Genomic DNA, 20,172 nt, shown 5'->3' with positions numbered 1-20,172 from the left:
TATCTAGCTCCTTAAACCACAGTGTGTACAGACCTATGAAGAGCTATCAATTATATGTGTATTTAAGATGGACTTTTCTTCTTCTAGGTGAAAGATTAATCATAACATTTCTCCTGTGAAATAGAAAGTTCTTCTCTAGTTTCCTTCATCTCTGTTACTGCATTTCAGAAACATATTCTTTTCCTCCCCAACTCAAGTGGTCAAAAATGAGCTGTATTGGCTAAAAAAGGATGTGCATTCATAAGAGGAATCTGTTTCTCCTAGGTTGCTGATGCATCGTACAAAATCTTGTCTAATGAAATGGGACAAAATGCACATTCTTATCCACCTTTCTAAAAACTGCATTTTACAAATTCTCTAATTTACAATAAAATGCATGTAGACCTATAATGAGAAATAGGAAACATCTACCTACGAAATAGATTCTGGATGAAGTATTCATCATAGAATCTCTCATGGACCTAAAGAATGCCACATCTTTACAACTTCTGTTACGTAATCATCTCCAAGACTTCTTGTAACAGTGCATCTGGCTGATAATCACATATGGAGTATGAGCTTGAAAAATAGGTATCTTTATTCCCTGTAAAAGATCCTCAGATACAATTTTCTCAAATTAAATGGACATTTCTTACTTTCTTACTTCTGTATAATGGAATTACAGAAATGCACCAAAGGACTTGTCCATAATGAGCAAAAGGAAATATGGGCTCATAAAATAAACTTGTTGGAGTAGAAAAAATATTGATGCTTTCAGTGTGGATTGGAGGAATTAGCCACATTCTCACCCAGCAACATAATTTAAATGCTCTGATATGTATCTTGCATAGAATTGCAAGTAGGTTAATATTGTACAGTAATGAGTATGTGTTTAAAAATAGAAACTACATATACTGTATGAACCCTGCCTCATAGACAACACTTCAACTACTGAATGGAAGTTTCTTTCAATTTCTTATGTACCTCACTGTAAGTGCCAGCACTTACTTACTGAGCCAGGATTACCTGATATAGCTGATGAGAAATACAGCTTAACCAGGTTATGTTGACGGGATCACAACAAGACTGAGGTTGTGACAAGTTTATTGCAAGCAATCAGACTTTTAATACCCTTACAGAATCATAATACAATAGTGGTAGCCAGGATCAATACAATGGTAGTTGTCGGGATACAATGATATATTCAAGCTATACATAAGAATAACGTTTAAGACTAGTTGTCCAGCACAGGTTCTATATGCTTTGATGACTTCTAGGGAACACAGAGAAACATAGGCAGCCTGAATGCTTCACTGCCTGAGAGAGTGCATCAGTTTCTCAGGAACTGAAATGCACACAGTGGCCCAGGAACCATAAACTATAAACTAAAAAAAAAAAAAAATACAAAAAAATCCCAATGACCTATGCCTCTCAAGGCAACTAGACAAGGCTTCCATGATTCCCTACACTTCATTTAGCTTCTTGTCCATAATGCCATAAGATTTAGAAATGCAATGGTAAGTGTGCCTTTTCCACTACAATCTCTTCATTATAGGTGCAGAATGCATCATACACAAACTTCAGTCAAGGAAAACAACAGTTTCATATCCTCACCCATCATGTAACAGCATATGACCAATGTGGTAACTACTCATCCACAGAGTGAAAAAAATCTTCCTATATAACATATTCATATGTTAAATATCATACAATGAGAATAGATGATATTGGCATATAAAAGAATATATTCATTCATGACAAAATTTTAACATACAAAAGATTCTTTCATGAATTGAAAAACATAGAAACGGTGTCTTCCAGTCACAACAGGACTGATGCACAAATGAATTCACAGAGACTGTGACAGAACACACAAAATATGCACAGGTTCAAGCTACATAAGCAAGTAGACACAGGTTCCCATGCCTAACCTAGAAGCTAGCAGTAATTTATACCCCAAATCAAAGGGAAAACCTGTTTTCTCTAATGGAGTGGCAGTGGGTATATCTGAGTCTCATGTCCAAGTGTAGTTGGCCAACACAAAATAAATCCCAGGGTTTTTTGTATGTGTGTTAAGAGGACTTTGTATTTTGCATTTTTGTCTTATTTTTTGGTTGTTTAGATATTAGTTTTGTGGTATGTTTTTAAAGACAGAACAAGAAGGAAAAACATAAACTTGGATAGGTCAGGTAGAGAGAAGGATCCATGATGAGTTTGGGGAAGAAAAAAGAAGGATCAAATGAAATTAAAAAAAAACCCAATAATGTTGTAAATGTTAACAAAAATAGTATGATTCTTAAGAATAATTTTTTAATTAAATTTATTTTTAATTTATGTTTATTTGTGTTTTGCCATGAGTGTCAGCTGTGAGCTACCATGTGGGTGATGGAAATTGAACCCAGGTCCTCCAGAAGAGCAGTCAGTGCTTTTTCTTTTTTTTTGAAGATTTATTTATTTATTATGTATGCAGAAGAGGGCACCAGATCTCATCACAGATGGTTGTAAGCCACCATGTGGGTGCTGGGAATTGAACTCAGGACCTCTGGAAGAGCAGTCGGTGCTCTTAACCTCTGAGCCATCTCTCCAGCCCCAAGAATAAATTTTTTAAAGATGTAAAATATAATTCTAAAAAAAAGAACAATAGTTGGCTAACGACTCCTGAAAGGAGAATTAGTCTCTTCCATGGACAAACACCCTGATTCTGCAACACAAAATAATCACATACTCTATACAGGGAGACATTCCATTTCCTTCTCTAGGCTCTACAGTGAATTTCTCATGACTTCCCCATTCAGACCTTTTTCTCATCCATGCTTTCTCAGTCATGTTCACTGCTACTCTATTCACAACAGCTAGGAATGGAAACAATTTTAATGTCCTTAAACTGATGAATGGATAATGAAAATGTAGCACATACACACATGCAACATGACATCACTCAGCAGGTTGCATTTATCTATTTATGTGTGTGTGTGTGTGTGTGTGTGTGTGCGTGTGTGTGTGTGTGTGTGTGCGCGCGCGCGCGCGCGCACACGCGCACAGAACAATAATAATTTTAAAAAGAGGCTATCAGTTTGAGAGGTAATGGAGAGGACTGGGATACTTAGGAAGGTGAAATCATTAGAGGGGACCAAGGAAGGGAAGGGAAGGGTGAAGTGATATAGTTTATTATTTTAATCAACATATAACATGCAGTTTAAAAAATATGTAACTTCAGAACTGGGGAGAGTGTGTAGTGGTTAAAGTGTTTCTTGCTCTTCATTAGAATTAAAAGTTCACTTCCTAGAGCCCACATCAAGTGGTCACAACTGCCTATTATTCCAGCTCCAGGGAAACTGACATCTTATTTAAGCCACCTCAAGCACCTGCACGGAAATTTAAAGTAATTAGAAATAAAATATCTATTACTTCAATGGGGACATGAATAAACATCGAAATATATGACAAAATGAACATACAATTTGCATGTGAAAGTCAGGAGAAAGAATGTGAAAACTATTGCATTAGTTTAGATGGAAATCCCCATACACCAAGCACAGTAATTCTGTAGAGAACATCAGCAGCAGAACATCCATCAGAGGAACATCGGAGTTTGAAATCAAAGTGGGTGTGTTATTACAGTTAGACACTAACAAATTAAAAGTAATAACTGCATCTTTCAATATCTCTGGGATGCTGCTATTCAGATATTGTGCTTGTTAACTTCCTGTTTCTGTGATAAAACACCATGGCCAGAAGCATCTTACAGAAGGAAGAGTGTATTTGAACTTCCAGTTCCAAAGGCAGAAGTGTCTATCATGGTGGGGAGAGTTAACTCGCTAGTGACAGACACAGGAGTAAGAAAAGAAGAATCTATCTCAGCCACAGGCAGGAATCAGAAAGCCAACATAGTGGGCAGAGACGGTCAACAGTCAAGGCCTACCTCCAGGGATAGATGTCCTCTATCAAGGCTCCAGCTCCCAAACTTACTGCAACCACCTCACACAGGACTACTACCTGGGACCAAGTGTTCAAATACCTGAACCTGTGTGGAACATTCTCACTAAAAGCACTGCAGAGACCAAATATAAAGATCTGACATCGAAGATATTGTGGAGCTACTCAGGGCACAGAAAACATGTTCTATGAAATAAGAGCAGAAGGTCCCCATATCAAGGCAAATATATGGGCCCTACTGTAGAGAAGACATTTAGAACCACAACAGCCATAACATCTCCTCAGTGTGTTTTAATCATGTTAAAAGCACCTGCCACCACTCCTGGGCTCACAAAAAGTATAACTTAAAGCTTTTCACTGCATTGAAAATTCCAAAACCACAGAACCAAAAGCACCCAGAGAGAAGCTTCGAGAAGCTCCCCTTTCCTACAAAAGCAAGCCCATCCATGACCTCTCAGTGGAAAAAAAAAGGCAAGAAAATATTTTAGAATGAAGAATTACAACCCCCCCCCAAACAAAACAACTGCCAATCAAGGTTACTGTTGGAAATAAAGGAATCCTTCAACTTTAAAGAAGAGACAAAGGCCTTGCAGGATAAACATAGATTAAAGCGTAAGGAGACCGCCATGCTTACATTGCACATGCGCAGTGAGCACTATTTGCTTCCTGGGCTGTCAGTTGTCCCCGAGGAAGACCCTGCATGCTTTTGTTTATCAGTGTTGCTTGGCAACGGCTGTTCCCTAACTGTCAGATTCTGTTTGCCTGGTCAAACTGGAGCTTATCATTTCTGGGACTCACAGAGTTACGCTCTGGTTGGTAGACGGCCAGTGGTTAAAAGTTTATATTTCTTCTTTAGTGTTGAGCTGACAAAAAGGAGGCCACGGTGATGTTCTCCACCCTGAGGAAGTTCTTCTGCTTTAAGAAAGAGCCAAAAACTCCCTTGGGGTTTTGTGATGGCCCGAGCAGCGGAAAGGGAAGCTTGTGCTGTTGTGACTGTGGGACCGAGGATAGGTACCAACAGCCTTATGACCCAGAAAATAAATTTCATGAAGCTGTGTGTCAAGGAAGGATCAAAGTGGTGCTGAAGCTCCTTTCTAAGAAGAAGTTTGACATAAATGACAAGGATAAAAGGGGACGGTGAGAACACTTGGAAACTAAGGATGAAGGGCCACGAGGAAATCGGGTGATGGGAGAATCCTGTTTCCTAGCTCCTAGGACAACAGGGGTGGCACCTGTGATCACAGAGAGGTCCAGTGTCCAGGTCATCTTCTGGAGCAGGAGAAGCATGAGACCAAATCTCCAGGTTTACCGTCTCCCCATAACTCACTTATAGAGCATTTGAATATGCAATAGAAAAACGTAACAAAATATAAAGAAATGGGATTTAATTTCAATGTACACAAACACAATGCTGTATAAATTGTAGAAAGTGCAGAATTTAGGTCATGTTCCTCATAATGTGTCTCCTGTAAGCCCCTTGAAACACACGAGGGGCCAGGCACCTCCCCTAAGGACCTCCAAATGCCAGGCTCCACCCACAGAACACTTACTGCCCCCTCCCTAGAGTAAAAAGTTCAACCTCTGGACTTCAAAGCCCACCATTTCTCCACCCTGGAAAGCTTCACTCTGAAAAGTGCCACCGCCCCTCCCCAGGAAACTCGCTACAAGCCTTGCCTTCTGCTCAGTTCTTCGCTGTTTCTGGCCCAAGCAGAGGCAGCCACCCTCCTGGGTTTTTTTTCCCTCCCAATAAATCTCTTGTGAGAGGTTTGTTTTATGATGCGACTTTGTAGTATTTCTTGGCTCCTGACTACCAGGATACCTTTCCATAGAGCTGTAATGCTTACCTTTTCTTTCGCCTAAAATTGTGCAAGCACAATTCAATGTGAATTTTATATGAACGTGTGCTAATGTTTATAGTCCTTACTGATGAATAATACAAAAAAAAATCTAAACTTGAAAGATGGCTGTGTGCCCATTTTCTTGTTATTTCTCACTAGTGTTCTAGGGATGTTATTCTCGCATCTCCTTAGATTTCTTATATTGTTTGTCTTAAGCTTCACTCAGTACTTCATATCATTCTGAGAGGTTAGTCAATGCTGCCTTGATCAGCCACAGTTTCCATAGCACCGTTTTCTGACAAGCTCCAGGTTATCTGCAAGTTACTTTCAACATCTTTAGTTACTCCTGGTAGAGGCAAATAAAGCTTGCTGGGAGTTTCACAACTTCCAGAGCAGCAAATATCTTGCTTTTCCAATGTGGGCCCAACTCAAGGTGTCCTAAATCTCACTTGTGAAATTGCTATTAGATATTGACATTAGGCATAGCAAAAATCTGATTTTCATATATCCTATGAATTTAACTATTGTCAAGAATGAGCCACTCTTACTTATTTGAACCCCACGTTTTCTTTGGCTTAAATTCCTTAAAATCAAAGCAAAGCTTCCTGTGCATTTAGATTTTGTTACTAATTATCCATAGTACTTTCATAGCTAGCATTTTTTAAAAAACTTCAGTGTAAAGACTAGAAATGTCGCCGGGCGGTGGTGGTGCACGCCTTTAATCCCAGCACTCAGGAGGCAGAGGCAGGCGGATCTCTGTGAGTTCGAGGCCAGCCTGGTCTACCAAGTGAGCTCCAGGAAAGGCGCAAAGCTACACAGAGAAACCCTGTCTCAAAAAACCAAAAAAAAAAAAAAAAAAAAAAAAAGACTAGAAATGTCATGAGTATATGTCACATCTCAGTGTAAGACACCATGAATTGCACGATGACATTCTACTTGGTGTATTAAGAATTGCTTTTAAGTATTGACAACAATTATACATTATGAATTGTAAATGATTTTTCCAATTTTGAATGAGTTAAAATGTGAGAAAAACAGCATCTTAATCTGGGTATTGAGTCACATTTACAATCCCAGCTACCTGGAGGCTGATGCACCAGGAGCATAAATTTAAACCAGACCATGTTTCAAGTTTTGAAGATATTATCTTAGACTCTGTGAAATATATAGTTTTTTAATATATTTGCAAAATAGATACAATGGAACTAACATTGACTTGGAATGTATTTGTTACAGAGTTAACATTAATAATTTAAATGTCTAGCAGATATTTAGCTGTTGTTCAAGAATATTTTCTGAGTCATTGCAGAGGTTCTTATTGATACATCCTAATTTGACAGGAAAGTAGTACTCCTTTTAAGACCCACTTTATGGACAAGGAAATCACAACACAGAAAGGCTGAGAAGTAGTTGGTTGGTAATGGAGCCTAGGGCAGGATGCAAATTCATTAGCAGTTCAATCCAATAGTCATGTTCTTTCTGTTCAAAATGGCTGCTCTTGGCTACCTAGCTGCAAGAGCTGCGGGTTTTATTCATGCTACCACAAAAGCTCTGTATAGTAAATTTTTCTAATATAGTAAATAATAAGAGCAAACATATAATTTTAGAAACAATTAAAGATTGGCTTATGGATCAGAGATCTTAAATATTATATAATATTTGCAAATACATGAGTGACTGTGTATGTTGGCATAATGCCCTACAGTTTCACTAAAAATATCTCTCATGTCCATAGAACCGCACTCCACTTCGCCTGTTTTTATGGTCACCTGCATCTGGTTTATTTCCTCTTACATAATGAATGCGACGTAAATGAACTTGATGATCAAAAGTCCACACCACTAATGAAGGTAGGTCAAAGTCTTCAATTTCAGGAATGAATTTTATATAAATGGTTCGAATGAAAGCAAAATTAATGTCACTTAAATATAAATCATGGTGAAGGGGGCAGTTAGGGGGACGTTTATGTTGAATTCTTTGAATTGATGATGTTTTCCTTTTCACAATATCCACAGGCTGTACAAAGCTGGGAGACAAAAATTGTTTCTGTCCTCCTTGATAACGAAGCAAATCCCAATATTAAAGATTCCAAGGGAGAAACAGCATTACATCATGCAGTATATGTAGACAGGCCTGATATTGTCACCATTCTTCTTAAATTTGGGGGAAATATTGAAGAAACTACAAAGGTAAAGAAAGATTTTGCAGATTGAATTCCTGAGTATTTGAAAACTATGTACTTTAGCAATGTCATATGTAGGGCCAATTTTCCATGTTTAGGAGCTCAAGTATTTCTTGACTGGCACTTTGAAATAATTTGACTGGTATTCATTTGAATATTGATACTTTATTACTGTTTGTTTTCTAACCCATTGGGTCCCATTTGTGCAGCCCATATACTATAATACCATCCACTGGAGCATGATCAGCCTACCAGGGGCCACACCTTTAAATAAAAATGACTATCCCCTTCAAGCAGCTATCAGTTGTCAATATGTCCTCATCAAATTCCTGTCTCTATACTGAATTTTGTGTCACCTGAGCTTGCACAGTTCTTGAGAATGTTTTCACAATGACTATGACTTCATATGTATCTCTGCTCTGTTGTGCCAAGAGGCACTGTTTCTTTGTGGTCATCCAGTTCCTCTGGCTCTTGCAGACTTTCCCCTGACCTTCTGCAGTGACCTCTGAGACTTGAGAAGAGGGTTATATCAATGAGGACAGAAAGATGGGTGGGTAAAGAAGTGGGTTGGATTTGGGAAGTAGTTGAGGAAACCAGGTGAAGGTGATCAAAATACACTGTATGGAGCTCTCCAAAAATGATTTTAAGTGGGGAAGAAAATAAATGTTGACTTATTGAAATATTAGAGAAATATTGTTTTATGCATCCATGGAAAATATTTGTAAAGACGTTTATTGGACTTATAGTCTCAGATTACTGTATATTATTGGAAAAATCACAGAGGCAGGATCTTAAGACAGCTATTCATGTCTTATGTAGCCTCAAGAAGGCTAGAAATTAATGAATCCATGCTGCCTGTTTGCTTAATACTTATCTAGCCCTCCAAAATCTTACACAGTTCTATTCCCACACTGGGCTATGGTGCCAAGCACAATGGATTGGGTCCACCTCATCAATTAACCATCAAGATAATTTCCCACAGCCACATCCATTTGTCAAACTGATGTAGACAATCCCTCAACTAAAACCCTCTTTCTAGGTCACTCTAAGTTGGTGTTGTTGGTAGTTAAAAATCACCACCACAATGACTTTACTACATTTGAGAGTCTGTTACAATATGGTAGATTGCACTACCAATGTTGGTGTTGCACACATACCGATGGACATGTGTGCATGAAGCAAAGGTTAAAATTTTAATAAATAAAGGGCTAGGGAGACAGTGAAGTCTGTCTCCACAAATATATATACCCTCCACAAATCCAGTGCACACCCAGTCTCCAGGAAAATTAAAAAAAAAAAAAAAACCTGACTTTCTCCTGATCTTAAGAAATCAAATCCTTAGCCGGGCGTTGGTGGCGCACGCCTTTAATCCCAGCACTCGGGAGGCAGAGCCAGGCGGATCTCTGTGAGTTCGAGGCCAGCCTGGGCTACCAAGTGAGCTCCAGGAAAGGCGCAAAGCTACACAGAGAAACCCTGTCTCAAAAAACCAAAAAAACAAAAAAACAAAACAAAACAAAACAAAAAAAAAACCAAAGAAATCAAATCCTATCTCCATTGAGGCCACTAGACTGAACAGTTTCCTGCAGGGGGCACTTCCGCCATCTACCATCCAAGTGTGTTTTATTTACTCACAAACCACAGCAGCATCTCCTCACTTCACCTGCTTTGCCTATACAAGTGTTTGAGTCTACTACTCTTATTTCTTAGTGCTTTTGATATAAATTCAGGATGTCTGAAGATTAGTTTACTCCCTGGTCAGCTCTCATAGCATCCTCTCACTTTGTATGAGAGCTAGTCCTTGAAGAAGAATCTAGAATCCTTGGGTTAGTTCCAGCTTGACTCCTTTCAGTCCTTTGTCTAAAATAGGAGGTGTCTTGAGCAACAAGATCTACATTCAAGTGATAGGAGGCAACCAAGAGCAGGGGTAATAGCTTATATTGTTTGGGAAATCTCTGGGAGTCCCAATAACTCCAGAAAAGGGTCCCCTTGCCTGGCACTGGTTATTTCATTAGTTATGGGTTTGGGGAAAGCCTTTTCTCCCCTTGTGGCATAACTGTATATATACTACAATATATGGTTTTAATCTCACTGATAATGATAATCCTAAAACCATGATAGACTTTGAGTATTTAGGTTCTTAAGTAGAATCTCACTATTTAGCCCAGACTAAGCAGGATTTCAATATTTAACTCAAACTAACCTAGAAGCCATGATCCTCCTGCAACACCCTTCATTCTCTTGATGGAATTACACTAAACACTCAGTTACACGGATCTGTATGCACTACCTTTAGTATACTACAGCCACTCAGTAATGTGAACTTAGACACAAAGCTGATTGAATTCAGCAGGTAGAGAGTATAACAGAAATCCACTACTGGTCAAAACTCAGAGAGTAAATGTCCATGGGAGCCTAGCCACAACTGAAGCATGATCTTAATTGTCTTATTAATAAAAACCCGGAGTCAGATATGGGGGTAAAAGCTGAAAGATCAGAGAAGCAAAGGAGAAGTCACAGCCACCTCTTACCTCTCTGACTCTTTAGACCAAAAAAGGCCAAGCTTCTGTCTCCACCCTGCCTTATCACTTCCTCTCTCCTCCTAGCCATATCACTTCCTGTCTCCTGTCTGTACAGACCTCCAGACCTCTATGGTTAACTAGTGCTAGCTCCCCCCTCTGATCTTCAGGCAAGCTTTATTTGTTAGAGCACAAACCAAATATCACAGCATTTCCTCTTTTTGTCTAAAATAAAAAGAGGCGGGCTGGAGAGATGGCTCAGAGGTTAAGAGCACTGACTGCTCTTCCAGAGGTCCTGAGTTCAATTCCCAGCAAACACATGGTGGCTCACAACCATCTATAATGAGATCTGGTGCCCTCTTCTGGCCTGCAAGGACACATATAGACAGAACACTGTATGTATAATAAATAAATAAATAAATAAATAAATAAATAAATAAATAAATAAATCTTAAAAAAAATAAAAAGAGGCTTTAACTAACATAGGAAAACTATATACAATAAGTACAATAACTATATACAAATATATAGGCAATGATTACATCAACAATGTCTAGTCCATTAACATTTGACAAATTCAGAGAAAATAACCCCAATGTCTAGACATAAACACACACACACAGTGAATGAGAAAGAGAGAGACAGATACAGAGACAGAGAAATTACCAACATTAAATGGAATTAGTAGGTTGTACATACACACATATGTACAGTAATAAAGAAAAGGTCATGAATTTGAGAGCATGAGGGGAAACAGGAGGAATTAGAGAAATGATGGGGTAGAAATTATGTAAGTACTCATGTAGGAACTTACCAAACAATTTAAACTAAACACATTTTTAAAAATCATGTTTTAGGCTTTCTAAACTATAAGGCAGTTTTCATTTTATAAAAAGACAGAATCCATTTCAAGGTAAGCAATCAAAGTTTCTCTGAGTTCTCACTTATTTTGAGTCCATTTTCTCAGTGACCTATTTGGAGCAGGAGCATGACATTGTTTCCTCAACACAGAATCAGGCAGAGCTTCCCCTGCATCCTCAGGAAACTTTCATGTCATCACTAGGCTCTGACGATTGTGTCTCTTAAACAATGTCTGCTGTTGCTAATGTTTGCCCCACAGAAGATTTGCCAAACATTATTTCAGAAAACATTTTTCAAATCCTGGACAATTCCACAATTTTGTCATAATTCTTATTTTTAATTTTTATTTATTCTTTTTATACAATACATCCCAACCACAACTTCTTTTCCCTCTACACCTCCAAGTTCCCCCTTCCCCTGCCCTCTCCACCAGATCCACACCCACCAACCACTGCCGCCACCCCGGCCACCACCCTATTGTCCCACCAGTCTGTCTCCAGAAAAGAACAGGTCTCTCAAGGACATCAACCAAACACAGCACAAAAAATACAATAAGACCAGGCACAAAACCTCACATCAAGATTGGGAGAGGCAACCCAATAGAAGCAAGTGTTCTAAGAACATGCAAAAGAGTCACACACACCCACCCACCCACTCCCACTGTCAGAAATCCGCCCAAAACACAAAGCCAACAACCATACCATGTATGCACCGGACCTAGCGCAGACCCATGCAGGCTCTGTGATTGCTGCTTCAGTCTCTGTGAGCCCCCATGAGCCCTGCTTAATTGATTTCCTTGGGCCTTGCTCTCCCTGTATCCTCAACTCTTCTAGTCTCCCATAATTCCTCCTCCCCCTCTTCTGTAGGGTTCCCCAAGCTCCAGCGGAAGGGCCCAATAGAGACCTCCACCACGGGCTATCTGCCTAAGGTTTGGCTGTGGGTTTTGATATCCTCTCTGATCAGCTGCCAAGATAACCTCTCTGATGATGTCTGGGCTAGGCACTGATCTCTGAGTATCGCAGAATTAGGAATCATTTCATTGATTGTGTGTGGGGGGCGGGTAGAGGGGGTCAGTTGTGTTTGGGTCTACCCTAGGTGTCTGAGCTATTCAGCCTCTGGTTTCTGGTCATCTAGGCCATGTCAGAAATGGGCTCCCTCTTATAGCTTGGGTCTCAAATTTTACCTGTCATTGGTTGGCCACTCCCACATGTTCTCTGCCACCACTGCCCCAGCGCATCTTGTAGGCAGGACAGATTGTAAGTCAAAGAGTTTGTGGCTGCATTGGTGTCATACTTCTTAATCAAATTCCTCTGTTGGGAAATGGTGCATCTGCCACGTGTCTTTTGAAATGCATAGTGAAGAAAATTTAGCTCATCCATGTAAACAAAGGATTGACAAACCTTTGCTACTGTGTTTTCATTTGAGTCTCTTGAGATACTTTCAGGAAACGTTCATTTGATGGGAACAGTAACAGGACTCCAAAATACTGTGATAAATGCTGTGACAGAAACCAGTGGTTCATGAGACAAAAGTGTTCCTCATGAGTTTTGGAGAGGACTAGAAGCCTTGTGACAGCTGTAGGCAGGGTTGGAGCTTTGGAAACATGAGAAGGCACAGTGGGCTGAGGAGAGAAGACTACTGGTCTCTAGTCTATGGTAAACATTATGTTCACAAGGGCTAGCTATATTGTTTTCAGTCCAGTTATGGAATATTCAGTATTGTGAATCATTCACTGATATCATTACAGGATGGATTCACCCCTCTGCTGCTAGCACTCCGAGAAAGGAAACTCCTCATGTCAGAACATTTAATAGCTCATGGTGCAAATGTTTATGCATGTGATGATTTTCGAAGGTACTGTGTTCAACTTTTTAAAACACTACTTGTGGTCTAGAATAGCAAAAATCACCCAGATAAAAAATATTATGGGAATATACTAGATATATCAACAAAACATCAGTTATAATAAAAACATCCTTTTTATGAAATGATTATAGCAAAGAACAATATATAGTCAGGTTCATATTCCCTATGACAATGAAAGTTTTTTTCTTACTTAGAATCTTATTTTGTCTGTCATATAATCTTATATTAGCTGATAGATTTCATATTAGTGTTTTTGAAATACACTAATTGAACACTATTAATTCAATTACTGATTCATCATGAAATTCTTAGTAGCTTTATATTTTAATTTCTTCTAGAATGTATAAAAATTAAACCATAGGTTAGATGACTCTTTGCTTTAAGTTTCTTTCTTTGAATAATACTTAAAAATCTGAACTCTGAGCATTCAAGATGCTTAAGTATGGTTAGTAAATGGTCAATGCTACACACATAGGCCATACATTTAATTAGCAAAATATATTAAATTCACTGTTTAAGTAATTTAATGGTCTCTGTCATTCTAGAACAACGCTCATGTATGCAGTTAAATGGGATTCTGAAGATATTGTTGAGATTTTACTGAAGAAAGATATTGATTACTCCTTAAAGGATATCTTTGGATGGAACGCACTGCAGTATGCCACAGCAGGAAAGCGCAAAGTGTAAGTATACACATTAAGATACTAATGAGCCCTGAATTTAGGCACAAATTATTTACAAACGTATTTTCCACCAGGCGAGACTTCATTATTTAAATACTTTTGGAATGGAGGTATTTTAGTCAAGTCCATCTGCCATGAAGCAAGCAAAAGGATAGATTAGTCAGAAGTAGCAATGAGTGCAGCAGATTTTTATCTCAGGGCTGATTTATGTCATGGTGATGGTGGGATTCACACCCAGGGACCTGATTGTACTGGGCATATGTTCTACTATTGAGTGCCACCCCAGCCTCTTTTTCTATAGCTTTAAGATCTTTACCTTTGAAGATCCCAGCATCCTCCATTTCATTCCAGTATAACAGTCATGCATGGTATAGAGTTTTATTTTTTGAATTATTTCTTTGAGTCTCAAAGTTTGTAGTTTAACAGAAAATCCTATTGCTTTCCCCTGGGAAATATTTTGTCCATCATACTCCCTGAGTGCCCAGCAATGTAACAAGTTCCCTAAGTCCTAGGAAGTCAAATCTCTTATGGATGTCAGATAGACGTGGCAGACATGATGAACCTAGCAATCATTTGTTCATGGGAATTTGATGTGATGAAGCCTGTCCTTCAGTCTGGTGCTGATTAACTTTGACTATCAGACTATACCTCTTGATTGTCATCTGAGTCTTTATCATAATGGTCATGGAGTCTTGAGAGCTAGTGCATATGCCCATGTGTTTGTAAATTCAAAATTTTCCCATTACAATAGTACTGTACTCTGACAGCCCAGACTCTAAAATTTCCCTACAATCATTGCTAGGCAACTGAATTTGACCATGTATTCGAAGCATTCCAGTATCGTAGAAGATCATCACAGTAAGAGACTTTGGAGAAGTCTCTTGTCTGCCATGAAATGGGTTTGTGGATATACTAAGTTATTACATGTATCCAAACATTTGCAGAAATAATCCAGAGATGCTTTTTTTCTATGTTTGTAGTAATCTGTATGCAAAGGTTCCTTTGCATTATCCTCTGTAGCACAAACTGTGGTTGTGTCAGATCTCTGTCACCTTTCTCAGGGAAGGTGACAGGACATGATTAGTCTACCAAGTGCCTTTTCCATATTGAGGATCATTTCTCAAGACACTTTTGAGTCTGTGCCTCAAGAAATCAGAATATTTTCCAAATTTGCCCCAGAAGGAAGAAACTGAGTACGATTCTCTGAATCTAAATTCTATTAACCATATTTAATAGCTAAGTCCCATGACATCTCATTAGTACGCTTATGCATGTATGAAAAATGATTCTGTCTTCTGTGTCAGTTGAGGATTAGCATAGAGACTCAGGATCAATATGACAAAACTCAGCTACCTTAGTACTTCATTGTTGAGTAATGGAAGAACAGCAATAGACCAAACAATGTCTTGGCATTCATTAGTGTTCTTACCTGAGGCTAACTCTTTGCTTCACTAATAACAATATCTTAGATTTGTAGCATTTGAAAATAGGCCCATTGATGAGATGCACAGTGGGTTGCATTTGGGATTCTAACCAGTTCAAGATTGAGAAGAAAATTATATACTGATTTACTACCTCTGTGCGTATTTTTAGGTGGTGAAATTTTCATAGCAACCTGGTGTACTCAAGTAGTAAGTTCTGAGATTTGGAGCCCAAGAGAAACACTGTCTCAGAACAGGGAGATGTAGGAATCCTTCTACTATCAGGGTACCTTCTATCCTGTCAAGATAATCTGGATGGTTTAAACTGTGTTGCCATTGACTGGACATTTCCCTTTATCCTTTCCTTCTTCAGTGAGAAACTATGAAAATGTTTAGAGCTTATGAACTTGAAAGGCATAGCAATATGTTCTGGCAAAATCTCTGACACTTTTTAATACTCAAGAATTTAATATATTGATCAATGTTTTCCTATCAATATTAAAATAATAACTTTATTACCACCATTTCTGTACATGGCAGAAGGAGTATAATTTTGGAGTATGAGGACTCACTATTCTCAAGTCAACACAGTGTCTTCGTAGGTAAGTCCTCTTCAGTTTCATTCTCCATAGTCCTTCCTTAGAAAGATTGGAGTAAGAATGTTCTGATTTTCTGTAAGAGAGTATCATTTGGGAACATGCCCATGAGTGGTATAGCGGGATTTTAGGGTACATCTATTCTCAGGTTCCGGAAGAACTGCCGCACTGCGTTCCCTAGTGGCTGTACAAGTTTCCACTCCCACCACCAGTGGATGAGGGTTCCCCTTACCCTACATCCTCAAAGAGGAGTTTTAATTTCTTAAATACATTTTAATTGAAATATAATCACATCACTTCCCCCTATCCTTTCCTTTCTCTAGCCCCTCGCCTCAACAGTTTTAAAATCCAAGTGTCTATTGAAGTAAAAATTATTTAAGAAATTAGTTAGGTAAAACTAAGTTGTCTAAAGTGTATCAGTTTTGCACCAGAAATGTATACTTGGATCTAAAAATATTTTTAAATGAGCATGTTGAGATGACAAGCCTTCTGCCTTTGTCTAGCCCCCAGAACAGTTAGTGTTCTGAATAAGCTTTTCTTTCAGAAAATGTTAACATGTTGTATATTTCCTTAATAGTCATCACCCTACACTGTATTAAAATTCCTTATTTTTCTAATTTATTCTGTTTTATGTGTGAGTGTTTTGCTTTGCATGTATGTATGTATACCATGTGCACGTCTGGTGCTTGTGGGAATGAGAAGATGGAGTTATAGATGACTGTAAAACACCACATACGTTCTGGGAACTGAACCCAGGTCCTCTCCAAGAGCAACAAGTGCTCTTAACTTCTTTTCAGCCATCCCTACATATTATACTTCTGTTAAAAATGCACTTTTACTTCATATTAATAATGAATAATGAAAAATGCACTTTTACTTCACATTAATAATGAACGCATTGCAATAAGTGACCATGATTGCTTTTTTAGAGATGTCACTGAAAGCATGATTTGTATCAGTAGAACAAAACCCAATATTTACTCATTTTCTGATTTCCTTTCCTAAGTATATAATTTAAATGATTTTTTTCATTTTTATACATTTTAATCAAAGTATAATTAGGTCGCTTTCCCTTTTCCCTTTCTTCCCTCCAGCATCTCCACACTCCAGCTTCTTCCATGTCCTCCCCAGTCTCAAATTGATAGTCTCTTTTCCCCTTATAATTATTGTTAAAAAACTGGCATGCACGCACATGCATGTTTATGTATGTATGTATAACTACAACCTACTGAGTTCAGTTTTATTGTTGTGTTTATATGGTTTCAGTACTGACTACAGTTTCATTGGACAACCAATTAGGGGGCTCATCCCTGAGCGATACTAACTCTCCCTGTCTTAGCAGTCATTAGTTTCCTACAGTTCCTTACCCAGGAAAATGATCCTCTGAAAGCCCCTCACCTCTTCTTTGTTAGCATGTCTTTTGAGATTGCCTTTGTTCAGATCTTGTTTACACAACCATTTCTATGAGAGATTGTTTCACAGCAGACTTCCAGACTCTTAATCTTTCTAACTGCCTCTTCTGTGATGTTCCCTGAGCCATAGATGCTGGAGTTGTGATGTAGATGAATCCATTAGGATGGAACTCCATGATTTCTGTTGATCTCTGCTTTGTGTCTTCTTGTAGATTGTGGTGATGGTCTCTGTTTGCTATAAAGAGATGATGAGATGAGAGGATCTGTTGATCATGTTTGTCTTTAAAATCATCTCTTAGATTCTCTGTATTCATTGATTCTCTACAGTGTTTCTTTATTTCTAGTTCATTCATCTCTGCTTTAACTTTTATTTATTATTTCTTGCCATCTACTGCTTGAGGTTTGGTAGCTGTTTTTCCAAATTCTTGAATGGCATCATTAAGTCATTTATTTTTCATCGTGCCTTTTCAATGTAGGCACTTAGGTCTATGAACTGCCCTCTTAGAACTGTCACAGAAGTTTTGTTGTGTTGTGTTTCTATTTTCATTCAGTTGAGGATTGTTTTTCTTTCTTGATTTCCTCTTTGATCCACTCAATAAAGAGTTGTTTAATCTCCATGAGTTTATATGCATACTACAGTTTTATTTGCCTTCAATTTTAAGTTTTATTATACAATAGTCAGATAGGATACATGGCATTATTTCAACTTTCTGTATTTCTTAAGGTTTTCTTTGTGTACCAGCATACACTCTACTTTAGGGGAGCTTCTGCGTGCTTCTGAGTAGAATGTATCTTCTTGGGCATTTAGGTGGAATAATATAAATATCTGTTAGGTATATTTAATGACATTTAATTCTGTGGCTCTTTTTTGTTTTTTTGGCCATATGACCTACCTATTAGGAACATTGTGGTTTTGAAATCACCTCCTTTTATTGGGTTTATGTTCATCTGTGCCTTTAATTCTATCAAGTTTACTCTTATGAAGTTAGATGCACCAGAGTTTGGTGCATATATGTGAAGTAGTGTAATATTTTCTTGATTAATTAATACTTTGAGTAGTATGAAGTGCCTTTCTTTGTCTCTTCTGATTCATTTTAGTTTGAAATCTATTTAGTCAGATATTAGGATGGCAATACCTGTTTTCTTCCTGATTCTATTTGCTTAGAATACTTTTTCCATCTTTTCATTGTAAGATAGTGCCTAAAATTAAAATTAAGATGTAGATGTAACCAACCGTCTTATTAAATAGGAAACACAGAACCAATGCAAAGAAGAAAGCCAAGAGGTCAGAGCTAAGAGCTAAAACTTTACCCTTCCTCCTGCGGTGGTCCTACCTCTCAAACCAGAGCTACTTCCTGTGTTAAAGTCTTTATATAGAGTTTCTTTTCTGCCTTCTCATTGGTTGTAAACCCAACCACATGACCGCCTCGTCACGGCCTGTCTGTATAGACCTCCAGGTCTTCTATGGTTGGTATTGAGATTAAAGGTGTGTGTCTCCAATGCTGGCTGTATCCCTGAACACACAGAGACTTACCTAGCTCTGCCTACTAAGTGCTGGGATTACAAGCATATGCCACCACTGCCCTGCTTTCCTATGGCTTGCTAATAGTTCTGACCCCCGGGCAACTTTATTTATTAACATACAAGTAGCATTTTAGTACAAATAAAATATCACCATATTAAGATGATTTTTTTTAGGCAATAGATTGTTGAATTTTGTTTCCTAATCCATATAGGTAGCCTTTGCTTGGAGTGTTGAGGTGACTACTATTTGGAATTGTTATTGAAAGTTGTGTGTAGATTGCAGTCTTTTTTTTTTTTGGCTATTTTGTGTTGTTAGCTGTTTTTTGTATTTCATTGAATTATAGCTTTGTTTTCATTCTGAAAGTCTCTAGTTACATTTATTCTTCTCTTCAGTTAAAAGTATTTCATTCAGTATTCTGCTTAGAGTTTTTGCTTGATATCATATTTTAGATTGTTTTATGTAAAGACTTTCTCTTTCAACTATGCAGACAGATTTGCTGGACACAGGAGTATTGGTTGACATGCACAGTCTTCTAGTATGTGAAGTGTATTGCTCCACACTCAGAAATCAGCTGTTATTCTGATGATTTTTCATTTCTAAGTGACTTATGTGTTTCCTTCTCTTGCAAGTTTCAATATTTTCCCTTTCCTGCATATTTAGTATACTATATCACTACCATGTGCTTTGTGGTGTTTCTTTTCAGGTCTTGTCTAGTTGGGGTTCTGATTGCTTCTTATATCTTTATGTGTGCATCTTTCCTTACTTGAGTAAAGTTTTCTCCTGTGATCTTGTTAAAAATCTGGTCTATGCTATTGACCTAGAATTATTCTCCCCCATCTATGCCTATAATTCAAAGATTTGATTCCTGTATAGGCCTTTGCTGTGCTTTTTATTTTTTCATATTATTTGTTCATTTTGTCTAGATCGTCTCCTTTATCTTCCTTTCCTGATATTCTATCTTTTTGTCTGATTTCTTATATTGGTAAGGCTTTCCTCTGTGCTTTATAATTGGATATTGAAATTTTCAAATTCTATCTTTATTTTAGACATTGATCTTGAGCTAGACCTTTGGGTATGCAGATGGTCCCAATGGGAAACGGTTGGATATGGGAAGGGGAAGAAGTGACTTACCCAGCAAAGGTGACTCACAAACAGAGGGTTCACAGCCTCAGTTCTAGAATAGACTTATGAGTTTGCAGAGAAAGTTGAGAAGCAACTTCCCCAGCAAAGATAACTAGGAAACATAGATGTCATGCCTCCTGCAGATCTAAAACAAGGCATGTGGGTTTGGAGATAGAAGAAGCAGGGAGTGGGATGGGAAATAGAGGAGACTTACCCAACAAAGGTTACTGTCTTA

At 38.1% G+C, this 20,172-nt stretch overlaps 1 protein-coding gene and 2 long non-coding RNA genes across 9 annotated transcripts in view; 1 reads left to right on the top strand and 2 right to left on the bottom strand.

The window, feature by feature from the left end:
• Nucleotides 1-4,635, bottom strand: part of LOC121829475 (uncharacterized) — a 34,779-nt gene extending 30,144 nt beyond the window's left edge. Inside the window, exon 1 of the long non-coding RNA XR_006072345.2 lies at nt 4,550-4,635. This is a non-coding gene — a long non-coding RNA (uncharacterized LOC121829475). The remainder of the gene's footprint in view (nt 1-4,549) is intronic.
• Nucleotides 4,636-4,656: 21 nt separating this feature from the next.
• Nucleotides 4,657-20,172, top strand: part of LOC107400425 (uncharacterized) — a 49,038-nt gene continuing 33,522 nt past the window's right edge. For 5 of the 7 annotated variants that reach the window (XR_013051418.1, XM_042277906.2, XM_076572388.1 and 2 more), the window contains exons 1-6: nt 4,657-5,052; nt 7,489-7,603; nt 7,769-7,942; nt 13,060-13,166; nt 13,724-13,861; nt 15,823-15,884. Coding sequence is in view for 6 of the 7 variants with exons in the window: in XM_042277906.2 (XP_042133840.2) it covers nt 4,802-5,052; nt 7,489-7,603; nt 7,769-7,942; nt 13,060-13,166; nt 13,724-13,861; nt 15,823-15,884 (847 nt within the window). In the remaining variant the exon portion in view is untranslated. The other 2 variants (XM_076572387.1, XM_076572391.1) reach the window with 2 other exon arrangements.
• On the bottom strand, nt 15,767-18,119 carry LOC143273359 (uncharacterized). Its single transcript, XR_013051419.1, has 2 exons — nt 17,277-18,119; nt 15,767-15,954 (listed from the first exon to the last, which is right to left on the bottom strand). It is a non-coding gene; the product is annotated as an uncharacterized LOC143273359 (long non-coding RNA).

The sequence above is a fragment of the Peromyscus maniculatus genome, chromosome 5 (assembly GCF_049852395.1).
Source record: "Peromyscus maniculatus bairdii isolate BWxNUB_F1_BW_parent chromosome 5, HU_Pman_BW_mat_3.1, whole genome shotgun sequence".
Classification (NCBI taxonomy): Eukaryota; Metazoa; Chordata; class Mammalia; order Rodentia; family Cricetidae; genus Peromyscus; species Peromyscus maniculatus.
This window is presented reverse-complemented; position numbering and strand designations above follow the sequence as displayed.